General features: G+C 39.9%; 1 protein-coding gene across 2 annotated transcripts in view; it reads right to left on the bottom strand.

Annotated features, from left to right (window-relative positions):
- The window catches only part of MTHFD1L (methylenetetrahydrofolate dehydrogenase (NADP+ dependent) 1 like), a 149,392-nt gene that overhangs the window by 40,615 nt on the left and 82,143 nt on the right, over positions 1–26,634 (bottom strand). For both annotated transcript variants that reach the window (XM_084284268.1, XM_084284269.1), the window contains exons 21-26: positions 25,100–25,239; positions 23,382–23,423; positions 21,811–21,911; positions 21,212–21,389; positions 9,292–9,399; positions 7,432–7,584 (exon numbers count right to left, since the gene is read on the bottom strand). In XM_084284268.1, the coding sequence (XP_084140394.1) occupies positions 7,432–7,584; positions 9,292–9,399; positions 21,212–21,389; positions 21,811–21,911; positions 23,382–23,423; positions 25,100–25,239 (722 nt within the window). The remainder of the gene's footprint in view (positions 1–7,431; positions 7,585–9,291; positions 9,400–21,211; positions 21,390–21,810; positions 21,912–23,381; positions 23,424–25,099; positions 25,240–26,634) is intronic.

Genomic DNA, 26,634 nt, shown 5'->3' with positions numbered 1-26,634 from the left:
AACAACTGCTACTGTACTTCAGATCTACACAGACTGGTTTAAGAAAATCCTGTCCAACAACTCTGATCTGCTGTACCTCCCACTGAACAGCATGGCTGACTGAGTCCTTCACCCCTTTAGATGCAAAACAAAGGAGGCTAGGTAAAATCACCATATCAAGGGATGAGAGGCTATAAAAATGAAATTTCAGAGCCCTTCTGAATTCAGGGTATCACTTTCAGGCTGTGGTGAAACATGAAACTCACTTTCCTTATGTGTAAATAAGTGTCTGTTTTAAGGAACCTATTCAAATAAACTAGTTTAAGTTAACAGTACCACACGCTTATTAAGTCCAAAAGCTTGAACACAGTTTTACATTTGTAGGGATATACTTGAAAATACCTTTGAAAAAGATAGCAAAGGAAACATCATTGATAGAGGTCATTCTTGCTACTAAAAAGTTAATTTTCAAGTTTATAGAGCCAAGTTTAAACATTTGCATAATAAAATTCTCCTCTGACAAGGCTTAAAGTATTGTAAGGTTGAAAAATATATATGGATACTGAATACAAAGAATTACAATAGTTGTGAATTGTAGTGGAGGCTGTACTTAGAAAAATTTCATCTACTCTAAGTACTAAATAGCTTACCAAATCATGGGCTGTATTTTATTCTGTGGTATTTTGTCTGATGGTTTCATTCTGTCCCAAAACAACAAGCCCTCCTCCAACTATTCAGTTTGCTGAAATAATATACATGCCTACACAACATTTTGGTTTCCTTCTCAACTAAAACCAAAACAAAAAGTTCGTCAGTTCTGCTAACTTTACAAATGCTGGCACTTCAGTGTGCTGAATGCTGGCTAGTGTGAAGGAAGCTGCGATAAAGCCGTAATTTAATTTTGCCAGTAGGACCAGCAACGGGATCCAGTCTTTCAATCAGAAAAGGTAATACATTGCACTACATTACACTGTAGGTTCAGTAATGCATAGTAGGAAACAAAAAGAGCAGTCAAGAGAAGCATGAACTACACAGAATTTAAGTGTCTTGCCTTTCAAAAGTTACAGAGATGATAATACATTTTTAAAACCAGCTAAACTCTACTGTTTGTTCTTTGTTAGTCATCAGGGAGGCATGTCACTACTCTCCTGTAACTACGTCCCCCAGTTACTTCGATGACTTCTTCCTGGACGGATCTTAGATCATGTCATTGTTTCAGATAATATTTTTGGAATATCTTCAAGTCTTTCTTCCTCAGAGAGCCCTTTTCCAGTTCTCCATATATGTCCAAGATGCATCTTCATGTCATTTCACAGGTATCTCCTCCCATTGGTGTAACGCTCAATTTAACTTCTTTCCCTCTCTAGCCAACCTCACCCTTCCAATCCTCTCCCATCTTCTGTTCCCATCTTCTGACTACAAAGGGCCATGATCATCCTTCACTCTTAACTGTCTCTTGGTCCATACACACAGGATGTTTTCAGAGGCTGCCACATAGCTCTTTTGATTATAATCTACAACCCTTCCCTTGTCCCTTCAGCTAAATCATTCACTTGGGCCTATTTTTGCCTCATCTACAGTGATCCTTTCTGGCCAACCCAATACAGCCACAACCACATCATGCAAGTAACATGGGTAGATTTGCTGCTGCTGTACTATCCATCTCTCAGCCTCTGGCTTTTAAATATACTGAACTTATGTTGACTGTTCTCACCTTGACTTTTCGCCACTGATCTTATTTGTGTGCTCACCCCTTGCCCTGCCACCCCTACCCTGAATAATTCATCAGCCTTCCACCAAGCGTAACATCATTCAGTATTTCCACATGTGCACGCCTGGCCACTGTTCAGAATGATGCGCCTTGTGTAATTCAGAAGACCCCTCCTCCTCTTCCCCAGGAGGAATTACACCTACCATAATGAATGCAAAGGCATATCACCTAATAGAAGAGCCCACAGGCTTTTCTATTCGTGCTAGTACTTTTCAATTGAGACCTACACAATTGCTAACCTATGTTTCCCATCTGAGTTTAACTTTTCTTTCCTGTTACTTCTTCCACTTTTGTTACAGTTATCTCAAAACCGGCCTGCAAAGTCTAAGGGCTGCTAGTATTTTTTACAGCTGGCTTTTGAGCACTGCTATAATACAGCAACAATGCAACACTACAGACAGGTGCAAATGCCGCATCACCAGGAAAATACTTGGACTCGGAGAGGTCAGAATGCTGAATAGGGCACTACCCCCTTGAAAACCATATAAAAATGTACTATAAGCCAAATGCTTTACAAGGCAGATATAAATCTCACAACTCTCCTGTTTTTGAAGAATCACCCTATGTTATGCAGATTGTCAGGAAGAGGCAGGCAAACCACCAATAATTATTCAGCTATCTCATTGGAGAGCCTGAGAGAGTGACACGGTGACAACTTGGAGACAGCTCAGGCCTCATGTACCACTGGAAAACTTTAATTTCCCTTCGGTGGGACTGGACTCCAGCTTGTGTTCAAAGGACACCTTCAAAACACATATACCTCTTAAGCTCTTAACCACTATAAAGGAAGAAATTCATTCAATGGGGAACAATATTTTCCTTCTCAATGTATTCACAAAAGGGTCTCTCCCCCCTCACAATATTCAGGTAATATTTTAGCAGGACAGTCTTGGCTCTCATCCACCAGTGAATTAGGGCTTCATCATTCCCATAAACTGATTTAAAACCCCTCTGTTTTGTCCCAGGAATTACTTCCCAAAGGGTATAGTTTCAGAAGGGGTTCCAGAGACTTGAAGTGCTTTCTTTATGGGGAGAAATAAAAAATAATATTTCTGTAAAAGACTATCCTTTCTTCAGAAACATTGGTATCTGAAGGACATCAGTTCACTAGAAGATTTTGGGAGCTGGTGTGGCTCCAAAGACTCCTTCACTGGGAACTTGTCTGTGATTTTAAGCCATTAAAACAGAAGTGCATCTCTGGAAGAGGCTAGTACGTATTTTAAAATCTCACTGTGAATCAAATAAAGCTAAATTATTTGCACTGGTGATTTGCTAAATGTCACTTCAGAAATGCGAAAGAAGGCGAGTTTTACTTCTAAGACCAGCTTGCATTCCTGCACATCACTCGGAAGAGAACAACGGAAACGTGACTGAATGTGAGAAAGTACCAAAGTGCAATGTGTGGGGGTGGGGAGAAACACACATACTACAAAAATGTAGTAATTCTCCACCCAAGCATTGCTAGTGAATGACCTCACTGGTTTCCTACATGTACTCCAGCAGCCTTCCTGCCATCACTGTGTTGAGCCAAGCAATGATGTCAACAGTCCACCTGTGAGAGTGATGTAGCCCCCTCGGTCAGGGTCACAGAGAACTCGGATAAAAGCTGTGCCAGTGTTAATTAAATGCACCTCTTGTTTCACTGCTGATTTCCTCTGATAAGGTTCAGCTCATTTTTCCTGGAAAGACTTCCATGCTGAAAGGGAACCAGAGCCAACTATAATACAAAACAAATATTACTTAGAGAATATGAAGACAACGCACTAAATATTTAGTTAAAAAAAAACAAAACAAAGTCTGACAGTTCTAGGAAAAATACAAATCTAATTAATTTACACATGCTAATGACGAGACTAAACTACAAATGCTAGTTACTGCAGATAGCTTATTTTTCAGCAGTACTTAACACTTCTGTTTTAATGCTCCTCCCAATTCAACTGGAGCAGATTTCTAACGATCTACTTTACCACTGATAAGTTCTGACAGGTTAGAATGAGAGGAGCTTATCCAGGAAAAACATGCTATGAAAATGGAGTTCAACTTTTAATTAGCATCAGAATTACCATTACAACTTTAACAGACACATCGCCCAATAGTATGTGTTGTGCCATCAGAAAGACCTCAGATATAAAGACTCCAAGCAGCTTAGCTATTAAGGATACTTTTCCACTAACACAATTATCCTGCAAATAATGAAAGGGAAAAAAATATATATATATATATATTTCTATAAAAAGATCTACCCCCACTGTCATGACTGGATGCTTTCACCATATGCTGTCACCAGGATTTCTGTCATTTTTTCTACTTTGTTGCTGTAGACATTTTCAGATAGCTTTATTAGTGAAAGAACTTGCAAAGGAAGACTCTCAGTATAGTAACCTTACATGAAAAATATTCCTTCTTGGAATTCCTATTAAGTCTTAAAACTTAACTGTCGACAGTAATACACACAAACAAAATCCTGAGCTGACAAAATAGAATCCTACTTTTGAGAGCACTTTCCTATTACAAGAGTATGTTTCCTGAAAATCACAAGCATCAATTCTGAAAGGTGACAAGTGGACCTCTTCCCATACTTTTAATTATAGAGAAAGAATTGTATCACAAAGGTGTTAGGAACATATTCATATTCATTCAGATTTGTAGCAACTGTAATAGTTCCAAGGAATGTTCTGTCCCACATTCCTTATCATTAGCAGTATATTCCAAGTAATTAATGATCACTTGCTGTCTACTTAGTTTTTTACCTCTTGGGGATCTTATGTCTATACAGCACCTTACCCTAAAAACTCTTCTAAAACACATAATTCTAAAAATATACTATCTACCCTGTTCCTGGTGTGGGAAAAGATCCATGGCTATACTACCTCTCACTAAAGTCAGGATAACTAACTTGGACATATTTTTTAAAATTTCCTTCAGCTGGAAATCATATTTATATGTACGTATAAAATGTCCTTCATAAGAACCATATTTTTGGTTCTAGGTGGCAAACCAAAGATGTGAGGTATGCCTTGAAATCATTTGGTCTATACTGCTCCTATGGACAGTTCATATAGATTTACGAGGCTGAACCACAGTTAGTTTGTGTTGAGGAGGGCAGTGTGACTCATTCAGAAAGCTTAGCCCAAGAACATTTCACTCCAACATCCTACAGAATAGCTCCCTCATGGATTTGAAGCAGTTGCTGCCCATTCTTCATATTTACTCCTTCTCACAACTTTATGACACACAATTTCCAGTTCAATCTTGAATCTAGGCCATGAAGGAGATACTAGAACTTCTGACAAACTGTATTCTGTCACCAGTGATTGAGTCTTACACAATTTAAACACACAGCTGTGCTGGACTTCTAGTGGATTCTCATCATGTAGTCACACAGAAGGAAAGCACATCCCCATGTCCAGTGAGTTAAAGTGACACAGTTTCCTGAACTCCAGGAACTCTCCTGGTCAGAAAGTACTTCCTTCCTTGTTTCAAACACTTGATTGTTTCAGAGGGAATTCAAAACAATAGATTAGAAACTTTCAGCCTTTCCTAAGTGTACTGCTACACAAGGAAATCAGGCCGTGCTCTGGGAAGATGAGATAACATTGGGAGAGGACTCTTATCCGGAAATGCAATAGCTTTTGCATCCCTTCTCTAGGACCATCCCATGAATCAGCTACATATAAAGTAATAATTCATACTCTAAGATGTCAGATGCAGTTCAACTATTGTTTGAAATAAGATGTGCATGGTTAGCAAAGGGCACGAGCAGTAACTTCTCAGATACTTTCATAAGCCATGTCGGAGGACAAAATAGTAGGAGCTTCCTAATCTGAAGTCCATACTTTAAAGGAACAGTTAGAAAAAATGGATAATTGCCATTTTTAATACCCCATTGTTTACATCTCTAAAAAGGAGAAAGAAAGTGCTACTACTGCAGTTACAAACCAACGCCTTTCGCACTAGTTTTAAAGAACAGGCAGAGAGACTCCTAATAGCTGGGAATGGATTGGGCTCATCAGATCCTACTGAAAAGCATTCTTTTAATCAAACACTTTTTCCCAACATAAATCCTTTCATCTATATATGCTATGGAAGAAAGATGTAACATTTACAATACCATCTTCCTAGGGAAGATACAGGGAAGCCGGTTGATGAGATTTTTTAATTTTTATTTTTAGCAAAGCTTTCAACACCGCCTCTCACAGTATCCTTCTGGACAAAACAACTAACACACAGCTACACAAATGTGTAATAAAACAGTCAAACAATTGGTTGACAGGTTGAGCTCAAAGGGTAAATGGGCTTACATCAGACTGACAGCCAGTCAATAATGGGGTTCCATAGGGCTCCATTTTGGGGCCAATTTTCTTTAACATTTTCAGAAATGACTTAGATGCAGGACTAGAAGGTATACTAAGTAAGTTTGCAAATGATACTAGATTAGGAGGAGCTGCTGACTCCCTCGAGGGTAGAGAGGCCTTGCAGAGATGTTTTGATAGATCAGAGTGCTGTCAATCACTGACTACGAAATTTAACAAGAGCAAGTGCCAGGTTCTGCACCTGGGACAGGACAACCCTGGCTATACATACAGACTGGGGGATGAGAGACTGGAGAGACGCCACGTGGAAAGGGATCTGGGGGGGCTCTGCTCGATGGCAAAATAAACATGAGTTATCAGTGTGCCCTGACAGCCAAAAGGGCCAAATATGTCCTGGGGTGCATCAAGCACAGCGTTGCTAGCTGGTTGAGGGAAGTGACTGTCCTGCTCTACTCTGCACTGGCATGGCCTCACTTCAAGTATTTTGTGCAGTTTTGGGTGCCATAATTAAGCAGTATGTAAAACTATTAGAGTATCCAAAGGTGGAATATGAAGATGGTGAAGGGTCTACAGGGCAAGACGTATGAGGAGCAGCTGAGATCCCTTGGTTTGTTCAGCCCTGAGCAGAGGAGGCTGAGGGGAGGCCTCATGGCGACCTGCAGCTCCCTCACGAGGGGAGCGGAGGGGCAGGCGCTGAGCTCTGCTCTCTGGGGACAGCGACAGGACCTGAGGGAACAGCATGGAGCTGGGACAGGGGAGGGTCAGGCTGGGGGTTAGGGAAAGGCTCTGCACCCAGAGGGTGGTCGGGCACTGGGACAGGCTCCCCAGGGCAGTGGTCATGGCACCACGCCTGACAGTGTTCAGGAAGCATTTGGTCAGTGCTCTCCGACATAGTTTGATTTTTGTGTGGTCGTGTGTATAGCCAGGAGTTGGACTCAATGATCCTTGTGGGTTCCTTCCAACATAGAATATACCAAGATCAAGTACAGTTATTTAAAGGCTGCAAATTGAATAATCAAAGGTAACAGATATGTGTATATATATATATATATATATATATATATATATTTTTTTTTTTTTTTTCAGGATTAGGGTGCCTATGTACCTCAGACTCAAAAACATCAGAAACAGGAACAATGGGAAGAGTCATTGTCTCAGACCCTGTAGTCAGAGCTTTTGTATATTATGTTTTCCTAATTCTCTTTTCTTATCAACGTAGAGCTACACAACAGGGGAGGATAAAATTATTATTAAAAAAATGAGGACTCACCTGGTTCTATACATTTTTAGTGACAAAGGGGAAATGCACTTCCCTATCAAGTCAGATCAGAAGTAGGGGAGTAATCAAGTTGAACGCTCTACACTCACCGTTCCTACCAGAGGGTAGATGAATCCAGCTCCAATACTGGCTCGCACATCACTAATTGGTAAAATGAAACCAGTGGGAACACCCTTCCTCTCAGGCTGATGGGAGAGGGATAGGTGAGTTTTTGCCATGCAGATGGGAAGATTTCCAAATCCCTAACAGAAAATGGAAAAAAAATGAGAGAAAAATGCTTTTAAGATTGCAGAAAACATAGAACACATTTTTACTTTGTAATCAGCATTTCTGTAAATCCTAAAATCTATATAAGCAGCAACTAATCTCAGTTCCTTTACATCTAATATTTCAGAAATGGACAGAATACCGTATTTTACACACTATTGTCTTTCAGCTCAGGCCAATACCTCCAAAGAGACTTGCCTGTAGTCATATACAGCTATCTGAGTGGATTCTCACTCTGCAGTTAGGTACAAAAGGTGCCTATACAAGAGTTAGTGTGTGCTATTTTCAGAAAAGGGTGCACAACAAGTACCACACTGAACAAGAAACCTACATTGCTCAATACAATTCCAGAAGGGCACGTCTCTCTAGACAATACTTCCCTCTGGGACTTAGCGACCTAGTTAGATAACCTAGACTGGGATTCATAGCAAACTCTCTAAGAGTATCAACATCTCAAGGGTGAAAACAAATGGCTCATAATGCTCACTTTGTTTTTAAACAGGATAAAAAGCATAAGGTGATGACAGCCACTTATGACAGTGCAGCAACTAATCAAAAAGTAGGAAAAAATCATGGAAAGGCCATCCGGAGCTTTCCCAACACTTTGTCTCCCAGGTTATCAATTAGCCTTGGGTCAGACACCTTCCACTCTTCTGTTCAATGCCTTAACAAACAAGGATGCAATTCTCAAGGCCAGGAGGAGAGGCAGCACTGCAGGGAATTGACTCTATAGCCCAGTGCTGACAACAATCCTTTAATGACATTGTGAAAATATTTCCTAATACTGCTAACACTTAGACTAAAAGTGGATTAGAGAATCACAGTGGGAAAAGATAAAGAAATGGATTATTCTGCTTCAAGTAGACTAAGTAAGCTTCTTTTCCATCTAGAAAATCAAGTTCATTCTCATGAGATTTACATATAGAGAAGATGGCTATACTTCTGCTTGTCTGACCAATTTGCTGAAGCATGCTCAGGAATTTTTCCATGACACATCATCCATAGTTTCTATTTTCTGACAGAACGGCTCCAGCCATGTTTACTTCCAGAAGCTGTTACGTTTACAGAAATACATTCACCTCTCCACATGGTTTCAAAACTGTTTTGAAGCTGTAACAAAGCCCACTCCTGTATGTTATAGGAACAGCGACCTATTTCACCTTCTAGCATTAATAATCCCTTGAAAATAACATGAAGGAAAGCAAACAATTTCACAAGTGTTTAGTAACAAAGCTCCCAAACATGTAACTGTGCACAGGTCTTTTGTGATGGCAAACTCATTTTTGAAGGAACAAATGAATATGCTCGTTCACCAGCAACTACTTTTGCAGATGTGCAGTTGTCACATTTAAAGCAGTAAGCCTAAATTACCACTCTGCACAGAAAGTGCATGATTTCATCAGCAACCTCAGAATGATTCTAACCATCATCCACATCTCATGTAGATATGTATGAAAGTTATAGGAAGGTAGGAAGGTAACTTTCAAGGTGAAAACCATTCTGTTCAATCTCTTCTAATCCATACGAATCCATACTGACCACAGTTCAACATCATGGGCAAGCTCATGCCTTTTAGCAAGGCTAGTCTAAACACTCCAATTTGAGGATCTTTTTACCACCTCAGGTCTCCCGAGACTCTCATCTAACAGGTAATCAACCACATAATTCACTGTTGATCTTACCTGCCGGGTGTAACGATCAATTTGTGACTGTGCAGCAGGAGACAATTCTATATCTTGAGCTCCATACACCTTCTGAGCAATGATCCTTATTTTTTCAACAATAGGAAGCTGCAGAGACAGAGAAACAATACAAGTATGAACACAAGCCAAGAGAAACTTCAATCTTATTTGCTGAGTAAGAAATCTGAATCTCTCATTTAGATTCATCCTTCTTAAACAGGCTTGCTAACAAGCAAAGGGCACTCATGATGGATATGATGCTCAGCTACAGGTACATGAATTAGAACCATGATGTCAGCTACTCCATTATGTAGAAGCTGCACTATTTGTGCATTACAGAGTTAGCAGCATGAAGTCACTAAACTCAGTTCCAAATGCTATGAGTATCCACACCACATTATTAATCTCAAATTGAATGTGTGTTTTACAGCTTCCACTTGAAGGCAGATTCAGACTTTCACATTTAGGCCATTGGAAATCCTTTCACAGATTTTCAGCATACAGGTTTTTGTGGAGAGGTCATGTGTTTACTTTTTGTGCCATCATTTCCTTAGGGTAAATTCTCATTCCTTTTGTTTTGCATGGCTTTGAAGACAACAGTTATGACCCCCTGTAGCCTATTCTAAACAAACCAACCTCTTCTGCTTCTTTCAGTGTGAACAGGATGATGAGGGATGGACCATACCTCTCCGCACTAGTTCAGCTACTTCAGTGCTGACCACAGATGGCCAGAGATGCACGTGATACCCCAAGGGACACCTCACCTGTAATTTGTACTTGAGCATATTTAAGTCACAACACATGCAGAAGAAATGCTGAACACAGAGACATCGCTTGGGAACGAAGACTTGGTAATCTCAAGTAAGTAATATACAAAAGTCACCAGAACACAAAAATGAACAAGGGCACGTAGTTGGTATGTCAATAACAGACTACCCAGTACATTTATAGGAAGTTCCACAGCTAATTATATTTTTGCAATGCCTATCTAGAAGGAATGCCTTTTTTTTTTTTTTTTCCTGGCAAAAAATGCATCAGTTAAAGGGCCCATGTCAAGCTGACCTTTTTTTTTTTTTTTATAGTTATGATTAAATTTTAGAAAAATGAAATTTTAAAGTAGTCTGCCTTTACAGTAATGAAGAACTGCAGTAACAGAGACATCACAAGACAAGAAGCTTGCCAGGCTTTCAAACAGCCTAAATATAATACAGCTAAAAGCTACTAAGTCTCAAACATAATCCCTCCCTTACATTAGAAATTTCAGAGAGTGGTTTAAAGATGTACCACAAGACACCTTCTGAACATGCTGACTACATGATTATTGCACCTTAATTGGGTGGAATGATGTCATGTTCCTGACTTCAAGCTTTTTAAATGAATCCAAGCAGGGCAATAAAATCTAACGAGGATTAGAGATAACACATTGCGAATATCCTGGATATAATTCCTGGCAGCATTAACCTGAGTAGAATACCTTAGTGACATGGATAACCATCAAAAGATGAAAACTCCTCCAGGTTGATTATTAAGTACATTCATGCCCACTGCAGTCTAGAGTGCAGTGGAAGAAATGCAAAACACATTTGTTAAGCTTGCCCTTTGGGTGCTGTTTGCTAATAGAAACGGCCAAAGCAAAGGCAAGAGGAATTCCCCTCCTCGTTACCAGTATGCCAACATCAAAGCTAACAGCTTTCTGCTTAAATCTCAGTAAACGCATTGAGATGGAGATGCTCATTTAGATTCAATTTGCATTTGCCTCAAAATATTTCAAACTAATTTGACAGCAGCATAATTACTATGTCCTTAGCCTCCTTCTAGCAACTATAACTGTAGTTTCCAAACAGACTGCAGCAGGGTTCTGGCTAGCATCACCACAGACTGCTTTAACAAAGGCAGGGGCACCCTGTCTCCCAGGATCTGCTACGTTTCTTGCATGACTGAATCTGTGCTGGACAGTGGGATGGTATCCTACAGATTTTTTTTTTTTTTTAAAAAAACATCATATTTTTGGAAAACTTTCAAGCCTGTAACCACACCTCAAATTTTGCAAATTTAACCTCAAAAGAATCACCAGTTGGAAAGCAGATACAAGAACGTGACTGGCAAACAACACTTTTTCTGAGACCACCACATGCACATGTCAACTGGGTGAGGCAAGCACATGATGTTATAGAGTTTGAGCCTATTTAACCTCACAATGCATGTGGATGAGACTTGGCTGAGCACAACCCAGACAGAAAGCAGCAGGGGGGCACACATTAACAGAGCCCATGTATGTGCACACTGTCGGAATATGCTTCCTTCCTGAAGTTTCAGAAGTAAGCTGAAGAGTCCACTACACTGTGCTAAGGATCCACCTGCTTCCTAGTATTTAGTGGGATCTTCAAGGGATCGTCTATTTAGAATCACAGTGTAAGAACATTTTGAGCTAAAAAGTTTCCTGTGTGTCAGTTAGCAAGCAATATTGCTGGAAAATTTAATTTAAATTTAACCTATAGAAGTATTGTCAAAAAAAAAAAAAAAGCCATGTACTAGATTATATGAGAAATACAAATTAATTTCAGGTGAAAATAGCATAATGGTACTTATTAGAAAATAAGTCCTTGTAATTCAAGAGGGTTTTTACGCATTTGATAAAGTAAAACTCTGGATGTTTACAGGACACTTGTAGGAACAATTCTATGTTGTTTTTATCTGGTCTTTGTGGGCAAGTTTAGCTTTAAGTTTTCAACAAATCTGTTGATTAATCAGCACTTTACTGTGGAAATACTTTCACTGATGGTAACAGGGATCCACCATATGTAGCAATGCTTCACAGTGCTAACTCATATGGAAAAGAGTTTAGCTGAATTCAAAGGGGCTGAAAAGTAATTTAGTGCCTAAATAAATAAGATATTTTAAGCAGGATTTCTACTCCAGCTGATACCAAGCTTCTAAAAAATCTTGTGAGCTACCTAGTTATACCTTAAACACCTTGGCAGAATATCTGCCAGCAGAAGCCACATCTCTCAGGCATTTAGAAAAAAATAAGTCTTTCTGTATCTGTCACGTATTTCATCCAAGAATTTCCTACAATAGCCCAGGGCATTCCTGAACTAGTTGTTCATTCACACTGTGGAGTTCCCTTCCTTGGAGATCTCCAAAAGCCATCTGGATATGATCCTGGACAGCCTGCTCCAGCAGGGAGGTTGGACCAAATGACTGCCAGAGGTCCCTTCCAACCCCAGACAGTCTGTGATTCCCACTCTCCAAGTGCAATGCACCACCTTCAGCAGCACTGATGCAACTGTTTGCAAGTCCTCATTAAAACCTTCTCAATGAAAGAAGAACAAAAAGTCCTGCCTGGATGGTATGTGTACTAGAACTGCACCCTTACAAGCACCAACCTAGCCCCACAGCACCTCTGCTAATTGACCTGCTATGGTGACAATGATATTTAAACAATGTGCAGACAACTCAAGTGTCAAAAGTATGTAAGATTTAGGATCAGCAATAAAAGCTGTTTCCGTTTCATTTCCTTTAAGGAAGGTTATGAATGTTATGCAACTAAGCACATTTAAGTAGAGGACAGGTGACAGCTACACAACAAGCAACATGAATTTAGACAAAAACTGACTTTTATAGGTAGCAACTATGTATTAGTACTAATGCTGATGGAATTGTGGCTTCTCCAGAGAATTCTTTTCAAATTCAGTTTTAACTTCTTGAGAAGACAGTGGTATGAAATGTTCAAGGTAAATGTATACTGAATGTAAGAAGGTGCTACAGGGCCATACTGTACGAGTATCTGCTGACAGCTAAGTAGCTTTGGTGTTGCTCTAAGAAACAGCTGATCATCCAGCCCTACTAGAGGCAATATGCATTTCTGAAATCTTGCACATGCAGAGCTACCAAAGCCATATGCTCCTTCTGAGACAAGCACAAACACACATGCTTGTTGAGGCTGCCAAGCACCCACACCATAAACAGGATTAACTCCCAGCTAAAGCCTAGCAAGTGCTACAGCAAAGGCGCACAACCAGCTTTCACAAGAACAGTATCTGCGTAGCAGTCCATTTCAATATTTGATAGAGAACAATCAAACCAAGAAACTAGCAGTAATAAAGAGGAGAACCTGTCATTCTCTAGACTGAGCTGACTATCCAAGATGAAATCACACCAGTGTCGTCATTCAGCCATACTGCTGCTTCCAGGCCACCTCCCTTGCAAGACATGACATTAGTACAAATTAATGCTGTCTATACACAGTCTTCAATCTTCCAAAACTATCATCAACATACTTTTTACTACAAGGTAATATACTACAGCTTTAATTAATGCTACCTTTTTCTAATATTGCTTTCACTCTCTCTCTCAAGTCAGAACAGCAGCTTGAAGATTATCATTTTTCCAAGTGGAACTTGACACCCAGAGCCAATCTCAGAGATTGCTAAAAACAACTCCTGGTCCTCCCTTCCCTCCTTTTTATTAAATACGCCTGCTGATTCTTCCCTACCAAGACAGGGTCCAACAGAAAATGTCTCTGAAAAGCCAGAGCCAACAGCTGTAAGTCTTCATTCTGTGAAGTCCCAACAAATGGCACAGCTACTACAAGAAGCAGTGGTGTTATCTAGCTTAAATTGAATACCTGAATTCAGTCAGCATACCTGTCTGAAAGGATCTCTTCACAGTTATGACAAATATTAAATTTACACTAATTCATTACCTCAGAAAACTTAAAATTTGCTGAAAAACATGCAGTTAACCAGAGAATATGGAAAAGCCACTCACTGAACCATCACTTGCATTGCACACTGGATACTTCAAGCTCTTTAAACATTCGTTTCAGTCCCACTGCCTATAATATTGCCACTACTTCATTTATGTGATCACCAGCCTCTGGATTTGTTGTAACAGAAATTCTTAAAATAGTTTAAAAGTCAAGGCAGTGGCACTTAAAAAAAAAAAAAAAAAAGTTATGCATTCCCTGAAAGCAATAATAAAGAACTAGTGCTTTCACTTAGCACTGGTTGACTAAGTGGAACAGTATGCAGACATCACTCATTCCTCTTCTTGGGAACATGGCCAAATGAAAACATATGATGGGAGTATGGCTGAAGGTGCTGTGCGGGGTGACAGAGTGCAGTGCTAAAACAATAGCTGACTCTGCACATTCAAACTCCTACTTCTAGCTTTTCCCTTGGATAAAATAAAAACACATTTATTAAAGTATCTGTATATTCTGGTTCCAGAAGATCTGTGGCTGACAGAAGGATTCCCAAGTCTCTAGCACTCTTCTTCCTTTGTTGGCACAGGACGAGATTTTGTTTTTTAATTTGCGGAAAAGCATATTCAGTCAAGTTAAACAGTTTGTGAATCAACACCTAAGCCTGTGGCCTTAGAGATTTATATTCCATTTCCCCAGCTTTGAAATCCCAGCTGTGCTGGGAAGAATATTGCTTCTTGAGAAGAATAGGAAAATAATAAAAACAAACATAAAAGTGCAGTGCCGTCACAGGCCTACACACACCAAAAAGAGATGGAGTGGAACAAAGATAGCTTCCAACTCCAGAACATCCCATTCAGTGAAAAAAAGTGTCCAGACTCCACCAAAATCCCTTTGATGGGAGCAGGAGGAGAGGCTGGTACAGGCCTGTGGGATTCTTCTTTAATGTGGCTTCACTGCTAAATGCTCACTAGCAGTGGGGTGGGGGAAGTAGTTTAAATACTAGCGTATCCTAGAGGTAAGCATGGCTGGCATTTCAAGATGGGAGATGACCTTCATTGCCTGTTAGGAAAAGTTTCTGTAAAGGAGCATACATAATTTTATTTATTTATATTACTTCAATAGTGCTTAAGGACGTTGCACTGAGCGTCTATACCTTGCTGAACTGTGCCTTATGTAGGACTTAACAAAAGAAGTTATTTGCCTCCAAGGCAAAAGAACGGAGGTATATTGGGCCAATGAGACAGAAGACACGTGATGAATGGTTTCCACAGCCTAGGTTATCAGTGGAGGGAGAAGAAAATCTCCCCACTTCTTAATTACACTGGAATTAAAAAGGTGACCAGTTTACCAATGAAGAGAAACATCTTCTGCCTTGGATCTTTTTCCTGGAGCTCAGTGTCCTCAAAGGCAGGCCCTATGAGCTCCTCTTGACTGCCCTCCTCTTAAGGCCACTGTCCTTTCCCTGGCTATATGTACACCCTGGTTCATCCTTGTTTTTGGAGACTGCTGGCAGTGGATGGAAGAGAAGCTAATGCACACAGAGCTCTGTTTTGGTGCTTCCCTTAGCCTCCTGTGGCCCATCTCTAACAGCTGAAGCTACAACTGGAAGAAATGAGCACACACCACACTGCAATAGCACAACATAGGCAGGGGCAGACAAAACTGGAGGCTGAGATGCTCAAGATTTGTGCTAGTTATTTCTATGCTCCCAGCAGGGGAAGGAAAATACTGGTGCTGAAGCTGTTAACTGCTTGAATGCCTCCCCAGAAGTGCTGCTTAGCCTCATATTCCCCATGGATGGCTTCAGGTTGACAAAGCTCCCCTTTGTTCTGCAGGCTGGACAGGCTATTCACTGCACTCAGCCAAAATATTTGTGTAATCAACTTCCACAGTACAACCTGGAATTATTTTCACTTGTCATGATATTACTTACAGACAGAGCACTAGCAAAAATAGATAAACTTGGAAGACTGGAACAACCCCTTCTCCTCCCTCCCCTTCATTACCTTTACACTCTTCAACTTAGTTTTCCAACACAGCATAAATCAGTGGCTTGAGGTGCTTCAATCATATTTTGCCATGTTTTTTTAAAAGGACAATGCTAAGTTACTGACTGGCCAGATTTGCTGATCCTGCCTCATGCCATTTGCCTGTCGTTCTCCTCTTTTATCTCCTGGAGTGTTTGCCAACCACATTCCTACTGCCTTGTAGGCAAGGGCAATGCATCTCAAAAACCCAGTGCCTGCCTTCATTCAGACCTATGGTCAATATCCCCTGGTTGAGGAGAGCTGCTGCAGTCATCAGAGAGTTTAACAAAGGAGGAAACAGAAGAGACCCCAAGCATTCTCCTCCCAAAAACAGAGAAGTCTCACTTCTGTGAAGGAAGGAAGGCTCCCCACCAGGCATGCACCAGTGGGGAATATAGCTTACCTCCCCCACCACACCAAGAACAAGCACTAACGCTAGAGAAATTTGGGAATGGGATGCGTATGTTTCCATCTTCTCCTATCCTCCCCACAGTTATCTAAACTCACTTCTAATGGGTCAGTCAACTTTGAGTAATAGCTTTCTGCTGCAGCTTAAAGACCCATACTTCAAGAAAAGTGAACCCAGAAAGGAAGTCAACAGTGATAAGAGAGTTGATATTTTGATATTTTCCATATGTAGCAAGAATATATATATATGTTTTAAAAAAGCACAAATTATTTCACAGAGTTCAGGAGGCCTTTAAAACAAACCCATCCTCCAAATGCTAAAGAGAAACAGTTGGCAAGAAACTGATTCAACAATAAAATAAGGGGTTAGTTTACACTGGAGGCAAAAATTCATATTAAAACCACACATTGCTACAGAACTTATTACAACTACTGCTAATAATTGTTTAAACTATATTATATACTCTGAAGACTATCATATAAAAATCTCATCCTTGGTCATGAACAACCCCTCCCTCCTCACCCCCAATTCCTAATACTGCAAGCATTTCATAGTATACTGTATCTGTTTACGTCCTTTTCTTATACTTTCATAGTGACAACAGAGCAGGGGTTACTTGTCAGAGGCTGCTTTTTGACACAGTTACATATATATGCTCCCCAAATAATACATGCAGTATTCTTTTGAGTACCCTCAAAGTATGCTTGAAGCTTATTCTGTTCTCATTTCAGCTCCTGAAAAATATTTGTTCACCTAATACCAAATGTCAAATGAACCCTTGCTAAAATCAAAAAGTATTAAAAAAAAGTACAAACATCGACTAGTAGGATAAAAACAAAAGCTTGCCTGCTTAGAGAAATAAAGAAATGTGAAAAATAATCTAAAAGTGGGACAGCACTGTGTTATGTAGAGACACCTCAGGAAGTTTAAAACAGACCAACTGAGATGTTTCAGGGAATATAAGCAGACAAGCACAGTCCTCTAATTAGACTAGCTCGCTGTGATACTCAACAGGACCACTTAGTTGAGCCCAAATCCTGAACTGGTACAACTGTGTTGTGTCCACTGTCCAGAATCGCTCATTCAGCACATGCTTGGATATTACTTGACAACATGGAACAAATGTATAAACATATCTCAGGATTCAGAAAAAAAAAAGTGAAAAGGCTGATCCTTAGCTTTTTACTTGTATTTGACAGACAGAAGAAAAAAAAAAAGCACCTTTCTCATTCTTCTCACATGATATGCATTTGTAAACACCTTTCAGCCTTTGTTTTCAGATACATTTGGAAATTTCAAAAAGCACTGTATATAGATATATGTCACTTGGAAAAAATCCATAGAGTACCCAGTTGTCCTGGGCTACCCTGTAATTAGAAGACACACTGACTATCAGTAATACAACTTGCTGCAAACTTTGGCCTGACTAGTAGAAAGAGTTCTAAAACAGTTTCACACGTAAGGGAGTTGGAATTTTGTTTCTGAATACTAAGGGTAATGTTTTCTTCAAAACATCAAGATGTTCAATGAATCTATTGCAGCTTTTACCTTTTCCTACAGTGGTCTGTGCTGCTGGGAGTTGTTCTAATTATAGACAGCTTTGGAAGTAAATTCTGATGAATTTTTCCAGACTGAAGAAAATGAGACACATAGACATCAAAGGACTAAATGGAGATGTGGATTAAAGGGAAGCATGGAGTAATCTCCAAAGACAGAGATATGAATGAAGGGGCAGAATGAAGGGAAAGAGAAAAACCCACAAACCCCATCAAACTTGAGGCAACTGAGACTTGAAAGTATTCAAGCAACTTGATAAGTCTTTATAGCAACTGCTGGAACTGCTGCAAAAAGACAAGGGACAAAACTATGTCCTTGTACTTACACCCCCTTTTAGGCATAATGACAGGAGAAACCATGTGTCTGAATCCCATCTCTCTTGTTTCTTGACTTTTCTTTCATGGGTACCCCCCTTTGAACAGTAGAATTCAGCCCTCAAAACTGCTGCATCAAAAAACCCCATTACAACAATAATTAACATCTGGTTTTCCTTCATGTCTCCATGAGCATCGTGAGTAAATGACCTACCATACCTTACAAGTGACAGATCTTCTGTTTCACTCCCCTGTCTCCAAGTTGCTTCAATCCCCATCCTTTGCCCAGTAAGAATGAAACAGAAGCCCAAAATTGGTATTTTAGTGTTTTTGTTGGCCTGAGTTTACTTTTTTCCCCAGTACTTTAAGATTTTTATATGTTTTTATAAAATCCCTTCAACATAGTTTTGAGGCTTATAATATTTGTTTTAAGTTACAGGATATTAAGGTGATGTAAAGATGTGATTCGTTCCCTCTGTGCTACAATCACACTGCTTATGCAGTACAGCACAAGAAGATGTGCTGGGGAAGGACATTAAAGTAGAAATCAATCTCATTTTATTCCTTCACAGAGGCAGTGACCAGCCCTACCAATCCTTTCTACTCATTCATGCCACCAGATTCTTAGTTACACAGAATATAGTAACTTCAGAGCTTAAATATGGGATTCATCAAATGCTTGTGTGCTATCTATGTAACACAAATGTCCCGTGGGGAAAACTACTACTTGTGTTTCTGAAATAAACTTTTTTTTCATTTTATTATGCAAAAAGCGTAAAATAATATCCTTACTTTCCAGAGCATCTCAATTAGAGACAAACTGAGAAAGGCATATTCATTGTTTGGCTGTAAAAATGTTCCATGGACAAAAAGGCTGGAACAGATGCCATAGCACTTACATTCCCAAGGTACTGCCATCAATTATGTGAAGGCAGTATTTAACACTAACAGGAGCTGGCTGGGTTACTGACATTTGGGAAAACAGTTTGGGAGGTGAAAAGAAGAAATAAAATGGGTGCAATTGATACAAGGTATGTATCAGGGAGGAGATAGACTGAAAGACAGCAAGTAGGGCACATCTACCTCAGGCTGAACTTTTTTCTGGCAAGAAGAATCAAAATAGGAACTTTCAGCCATTTAAAAGAATGAAGCTAAGGTTCTGCTGTTAAGAAATAGCACTCAAACTTTTTTTTTTTTTTTTTTTTTTTCCCCTAAAAGAAACTTAAGCAGTGCTGTCAAGTGGGGAACAAGATCTGAAATTTGACAAGGGCTGTGTTGGTGCCAGAGAAGTCTATTTTGCTGCCCAAATTTTAACCCACCCACATTTGGATAGTCAGGAAGGTCCCGAGAAACTGTTTATGCAATTTCCCTGGCAGTATGTCCCTCCAAATGTTCTGCCTTTATGTATGGTGGTACTCCAGCTCAGTGCTTTCAGGGACACACAGCCCTTCCCTGCAAGCTGCTCCTCCTGACAGGCTCACCTTGCTGTGATGTTACCTTGCAGATGACTGCAATAATAAAGTTTCTAAGACATGGAAAAAGAGTCACCATCTTCAGCAGAGATAGCATTGAAACTTGGAACAAACTATCCTTTGTTAGGTTACCTAACAGCTAAGCGTATTAAACACAAAGGCCAACCAAGGATCAGAGGAACAATGATAGGTGGAGGAAACCTAATGATGTAATCAATGAAAAAACCTTATCAGTGGTAATTACAACACACTGAATCAGTTGTTTCCTAAGACCATCCAAGCAGTAGGATGAGACCATTGTCCCTAGAGAGAAATCCACCAAGATGAGTCAACAGGAAGACACTTTCCTCAGAAAACTTTGCAAACTAAAGAGGTGACAAGTACAGAACTCATTAAGGGACAAAGCAAGAGCAGTTGGGACCATGTAAAACCTTTTTTCTTTCTTTTTTTTTTTTTTTTTTTTTTTTTTTTAAACAAATGGGAGATTTTTGAAGGGGAAAGGAAATAATCAAGGCTGATTGGAGAAGAAGAGCTGTAGAAAATAGAGGGGAAGAAATGGTTGGTTGAATGTAAAGGTCAACAGCAGCTTGTCACTGAGCCCTGTGCTTGATCAGCACAGTCGGTTCCCTACCCTGTGTAAATTTGATTCCTGACTGCCTCCTGCATGGCCGTGCTCTCTGCATGTGCAGGTGTGAACACCACGGGGCAGGAGCAGAGGTCTGCGTGCCAGCAGCTGGATGAGCCATGACTTCGGGGCTCCTGGTGCTTCTGCCAGTGGCTGGAGCAGGACAGGGGGGCGGGGGCTGCTGGACAGGCTAAGGGCCCAAGGCCCATAACAGGAGCAACCCGTGTGTTGTGGGGCCATATTGCAGTAGCAGACTCCAATCATGATCAGTAGGAGAGGAGGCGCAGGATCAGGCCACCCGTGCTGTGGGCATGCAGCTGGGTGCTGGTAAAGACAGAGCTTTCTCTCTATGTTAAATGGTGCCTGGACAGATGTGCAGTGCATACATGCTATCTCTAACACCTTCTTCTTGCACGGAGTGAATGTTTCAGGGAGCCACAAATCAGTGCAATACTTACGTGAGACCTACTGCAATAACTACGGTGAGACAGTAACTGTATTTCGTTTTACATGACTGTCAGGAAAAGCTTCATGACTTGTATCTTTGTGAAGTCTCCTACAACAGTTTATAGATGATACCTACAGATATATTTTTATGCTAAACATGAACTTATCAAAAACGTTCAATGCACTAAGTAATAAACGCTACTAGTAAGTATCCTGCGACAAAGATTGCTTGCTCTCACCAGCTTTTATGATTTTAAGCAAAGTCCCTTTCCAAGTATGCTAGATAGCTTTGTTGCAACATTCTCATTTTAAATCCAAAACTGATGTAGCAAGCATTCATAAAAGAAAAAAAAAATCTTACCTCCAAGCTGTAGAGGTATTTGAAACTGTTTTTCTGATTGGCTGCTTTTTCCACAGCTTGAGCTAGTTTTACTGCTCCTCTACCACCATCCGACCAGTGATTGCAGGGTACAGCATCAAAAGCTCCAGACTGCTTTGCAATCTCACACACCAGATCAACCTCAGCAGGAGAGTCAGTTCTGCCAACCAAACAGTTCTGGTTTGTTTAATAATTAGTTCTATTTTATAATCTTATACATTTAGCCTTACTCTACATCAGTAGTTTTTATATAAAGTTGACATATGCATAGCACTTTTATATGCAGCATGTATACTTACATTTCCAGGACGCCTTTAGTAATTGTTATAACTAATTAACATGGACATTAATATTTCCATAACATTATATACTTTTTGTTGCTTTAAAACCTTAAGAACAAGCAAGGATTTAAAGGATATTCAGGAGGAAGGAAGAGAAGGAGAAAAAGGAGGAAGGAGAAAAAAAATAAAGTTCTTCAACACCTCTTCTTCATGCCCAAACTATTTAATTTATAAATCAAGAAAAAGTGTGAAATTTGATCTGTGAATTTACTCACAAAAGTAACAAATGAACAGACTTACTTGAAGACATTTAGAGCAACCACAACAGGAACTCCAAAGAGCTGAGTAATTTGAATCTGTTTCTGTAGATTACAGCAGCCATCAGCTACCAGCTGGAGGTTCTACACAATTAAATAAAAATTAATGGAAATGGTCAAATACATCAAGCCTGCTCCTGCCAAATGGAATGTTTTAATGGGATTTTCCATAAATTAAACTGAACATAAACAGTGCTGATTATGACAGTTGCGGGCAAGTAAAATGTTTCCAGACAAAATATTTTGGTAGTTATTAATTCTTAGTTAAATTAATAAGCAACAGACATATTTAAGTGATTACGCAGTGTCCAAAATTTGTACATGAATGCTTTGCTCTTTTCTAGGATATGAGAAGACACTGCAGCTGATGATTGGCAATATAAAGGATTCAAAAAAGGGTCTGTGGGCAGGTTCACACAAAACACTGGCAGCCTTGTTGCCTGTTCCCCTTTCCCTCCTACTCTGATCAGTGGCTTCCTTGAAGGAGATAGCTTCACATAGTAATGCAACAGACACGTTGCCCCAAAACTGGGGTAGATGGCAGATCATTTTTCACCTCAGCTACTCTGGTCACCTTGTGCTCATGTCCTCTTGTTCTCAGAGGACAAATCAATCTATGGGCAGAGGAGACACCTTAAATCTCTTCCATATTCAAATGCAGGAAGAATGGACTTGGATCACAGCCCTTTGTGCAATGCCACAGAAACACGTCAATAATGGAAATCCTGCTAAGGTACTCACACATCCCACTGACTTCAGAAGGATTAGACCCACAGAGATGTAGTTTATAAGACTTACACACTTGGGAGACTTCAAAATATAGAGGATATAACACAACACATACATCCACTACTTAAGTCAGATATGTGCACCTATATATTCATCAGTAAACACACAGTTTGGAAAATTTACTACCTCTGAGTTTCTGAAATGTGCTATTTAATTGATGACGTTAGATACATATTCTAATCTATGCATGTGTCCCAGATAAAAGCACATTAGTAGATTTCCTTATTTACTCTATTACCTCAGACTTTGTAGGGCTTGTCTTAATTGCAATAACATACATATCCTTAGCCTGATATAATCAAAAGTCTTAAAGTGGCTGTTTGAATTTGTATTCAACCTAAAGGTGATCTGATTGTAAAACTCTCAAAATACCAGAGGACAGCAAAGAGACAAAGAAAACAAACTTGAAGAATGTACTTTTGTTTGAAGAATGACATCCAATTCCAGATTAAGCCTGCTGTTTAATGAACAGGTTAAGCTGTCATGAATTGCAGGGAGTGTCTTTGACCCCTGCACCACTCTGCCCTTGTGCTGCCATGAATGCCAGAAATGCTTGAGAGGCTATATGATGGACTTGAATGAAGAGCTGATCAGTCTGAAAACTTACTGATCCTTGAAAGTTTACTGAAAAGTTATTTTTCAGCTGGTTCAGTTCCTCAGTACAATCTACCATGCAGTGACACACATAGCACACACAGGAGGGATAACCACCAAGTGGTTTTTAAACAAAAACTCCTCCTAAAGTTTTGTAGTAGTTCCTCTTACCTCTTCTGTGTATTCCTTCTTCAGGGGTGCACCAGCAGTTACCTGGAATAATAAAGTCACCACAGATTTAACACTTGTCATGATCCTAAGTAGTCAGAAGTGCACTTTTGCTTGTTTTCTATACTGCCTGGCAGTACAAATATGGCACAAAAAAAATCATAGGGTGATTGCAGCCTCTATTTTATTGCAAGTTACACCGATACAAGGAGAGTAGCAACACTTCCCACTGTATCTGAGCAGCAAGACACAAGTAGTTACTCAGCAACTAGTTGTAAAAGATTTATTAGAGAATGTAATTGGACCCTGTTCTACATGTTTAACGATGCACCAGCAGTGCAAAGACAGTGGAAAGGAACCTCCAACAGTTGGCTGAAGGAACAGCTCTGACACAGATAAACAGAAGACAAACATCATCTTTGGGTGCTCTGTAATTATTGCCCATGGCAAGGAATTTCATGCAAGTAACTTCCTTTGCTGGAAAGAAAACAGGTATGGCAGAGTATGACTGGTGTACTATTCTGAGCCTCCCAGGACCAAATATATCAATCTCAGGTACTGGACTTGGTCACTTTTCTCCTAGGCACTGGTCCTGGTCCATTTTACAGCTAGCTCCCAGTAAAAGTATCTGGCATTCAGCGTAGCTCTATGATGTATTACATGACCAAATGAAAGCTCTATACTTGCTAAAGACACAACTCAGACAGAAATAGAGACTGCTACGAGGACGTATTCAAGTGGTATATTTACTAGATTGAATGATAAAAGTACACCAGCCTGACATGCAAGAAAGAATGTTATTAAAAATAAAGAAAACTTGCATTAAAGTGGACTAAAATGATACAAAGTTATATAATTATGCCAACCTGAAAGACTGGAAAAGGAAAAAGCTCAGCTCTATGAGATGATTTGCTGTAAAGAAGACCACGCAGTCCAAAATTTTGTGGCTGCGGCAACAGCTCTGGTATTTTCATCCAGTAAGACTGTTTCCCTGGCAGCATCACTCTCTTGCATACCATCGGGCAAAAAAGTGTTTTTAGGAGCTTAGCGTCTGTCTGCTCGGCTAGCAGAGTCCAGTCTGCTTGTATGACTGAGGAGTACTTCTAGAATCAGTTATCTATACAAGTGTCTTCTTGGCTTAAATAGCAAAAAGTGATACACTTCTGGTACACTGAGAAAACACTTGCACACTTGTACCAATTACCTTTGCATCCCTGAGGGAATTAACCTGAGCAGACTAAAAGGACAGAAGGAGTTCCCATTATTGCAGTGAAAGAAATCTCAAAACTTTCATAAACAATGTTCCCTACTTCCGCTCACATACTGCAGCCTGAACTTTCTTCTCTGTCCTCCTCAGCTGCCAACTTTCCCAGCTTGTGACTACTTCAATGCACTCAGATATGCTATTTCAAAATGCAGGGAAAAGAAAACATATCCATTTTATAGCTTTTTTTTTGTTTTTTTCTTTCCTCCACACAAACAAACTTCCCTCCTTCACAAGATTTAGTGCTTCTTCAGAGCTCTTTCATCCATCTTCTTTCATTTGTGCCTTTGCATTTCTGCGTTGCCTTTGGAGCTAACAACTATATGATGAGGTAAGTCAGAGATGGTATCTAAATATTGCTCCAAAAGCTATCCCCATTGTTTCTTAAACCAAGATATTTTACTTATTTCAAACTTTAGCGACAATTTTATTTTCCAAGGAAGGTGCAAAAACTTACATTTGGCCCACCTCCATGCATCTTCAAAGCCCTCACTGTAGCAACAAGTACGACCACACTGGGAACCAAGCCAGAGGCTCTGCATTTGATGTTGAAGAATTTCTCCATTCCGATGTCAGCACCAAAGCCAGCTTCAGTCACTGTTAAACATTAAAAAACAAAACAAAACAAAACCACACATAAAACATGCTTTCAGTTAAACACTGGAGGATACTTCTACTTTACCATACAGTGCTTTTAAATATACACCAGTACTCAGTTTTGAATGAACTTTCAAATAGAGGGCTATTTACATTACTGAGTCTGATTAAAAAACTATTCCCAACCCAGAAATAAATTCTCTTATTCTTGATATGTACAATATGTCATCAAAAGTAGTCATATGGGGAAAAAAAACAAGCAATCCAAATGAGTTGGAATCAAAGTCTTTTACAAACATCTAGTCCTCCAAAATAGATATTTCTGTATAATTAGATTGATTTAAAATGTTTGAAAATTCTTACAGATATAAGACTTCCCTACGTTATTCCTTCTCCCTTGATTGCACTGAAGATATGCTTTCTTCACAGCTATCATATCTAAATTCCCCTAGGTCTGCAGAACTTTTGGTCATCTCTTGCTTTTATGGAGCAGATGTTTAATTATAAACACAAGCCAGCATCTACAGTCACATCTCAGTCTCGAAGATGCTACTGAAAAGTGAAATCTTTACCAGGATTTTGCACAAAAGAGCTGTGAGATGTTAATGTAGTATGACAAAGGAAAAAAAAAAAATCTGTGCAGAATTAAGATATACCAGGTGAAGTATTTCTCGTAGAAGTACAGATAAAAGAGAAGATATTCTGTATTAAATGACAATCTCTTTGGAGATAATTTGCTCTGGTTTGTCAAATATCAGTTACTTCAAGTGCCTCTTTTAAGATCCAAAGGATTTCTTATTCGGCAAACATAAGCACATTGCAATTCAGAAATTCAAGGGATTAAAACTATTGGCTGAAAATTTGCCCACGTAACTATTTTCCACCAGAACACCCTGAAAGATGGGATCAAAGCATGGCTCTGGAAGATGGGAAGGAACTTCCTGGCAGACAAACCAGGGTGGTAAAATAGCCCTCTCTAGAGGCTTCTGGACCTGATTCCAAGCAGGGCTGGTAACATGCCCCCATAATCCCAAGCAGCTTGCAAAACCTAGCAAATTCCTTTTCAGCCTCCCCCCCTAGCCAGCAGTTTTGACTCTCAAGCTTTGAAGGTGATCACAAGGAGCTGCCTGAACACTTGGGGGCTGGAAACCTTCAGTGGGGTCAAGGAGGATGAGGAGCAGCTTCCAGATCAGCTCTTGCTTCCGTGGGAGAAAGTCCCTCTCAGTTGGCAGCTGATGGACTTTAGGAAGTCTCAGCCTTCGTGCATTTGTCCTCACTCCCCTGGCCCTCTTCCACCCCTTTCACTTGGCACAGGCTGAAACAATCGCCTGCACGGCTTGCTCTGAGGGAGGAAATGGCTGCTGGGGCTGGGGGAGGAAGCAAGAGCCAGAAAAC

This window comes from Netta rufina (assembly GCF_964035555.1).
Source record: "Netta rufina genome assembly, chromosome: 3".
In the NCBI taxonomy this organism is placed as follows: Eukaryota; Metazoa; Chordata; class Aves; order Anseriformes; family Anatidae; genus Netta; species Netta rufina.
The sequence above is the reverse complement of the archived record's forward strand: the minus strand, read 5'-3'. Positions and strand labels throughout refer to the sequence as shown.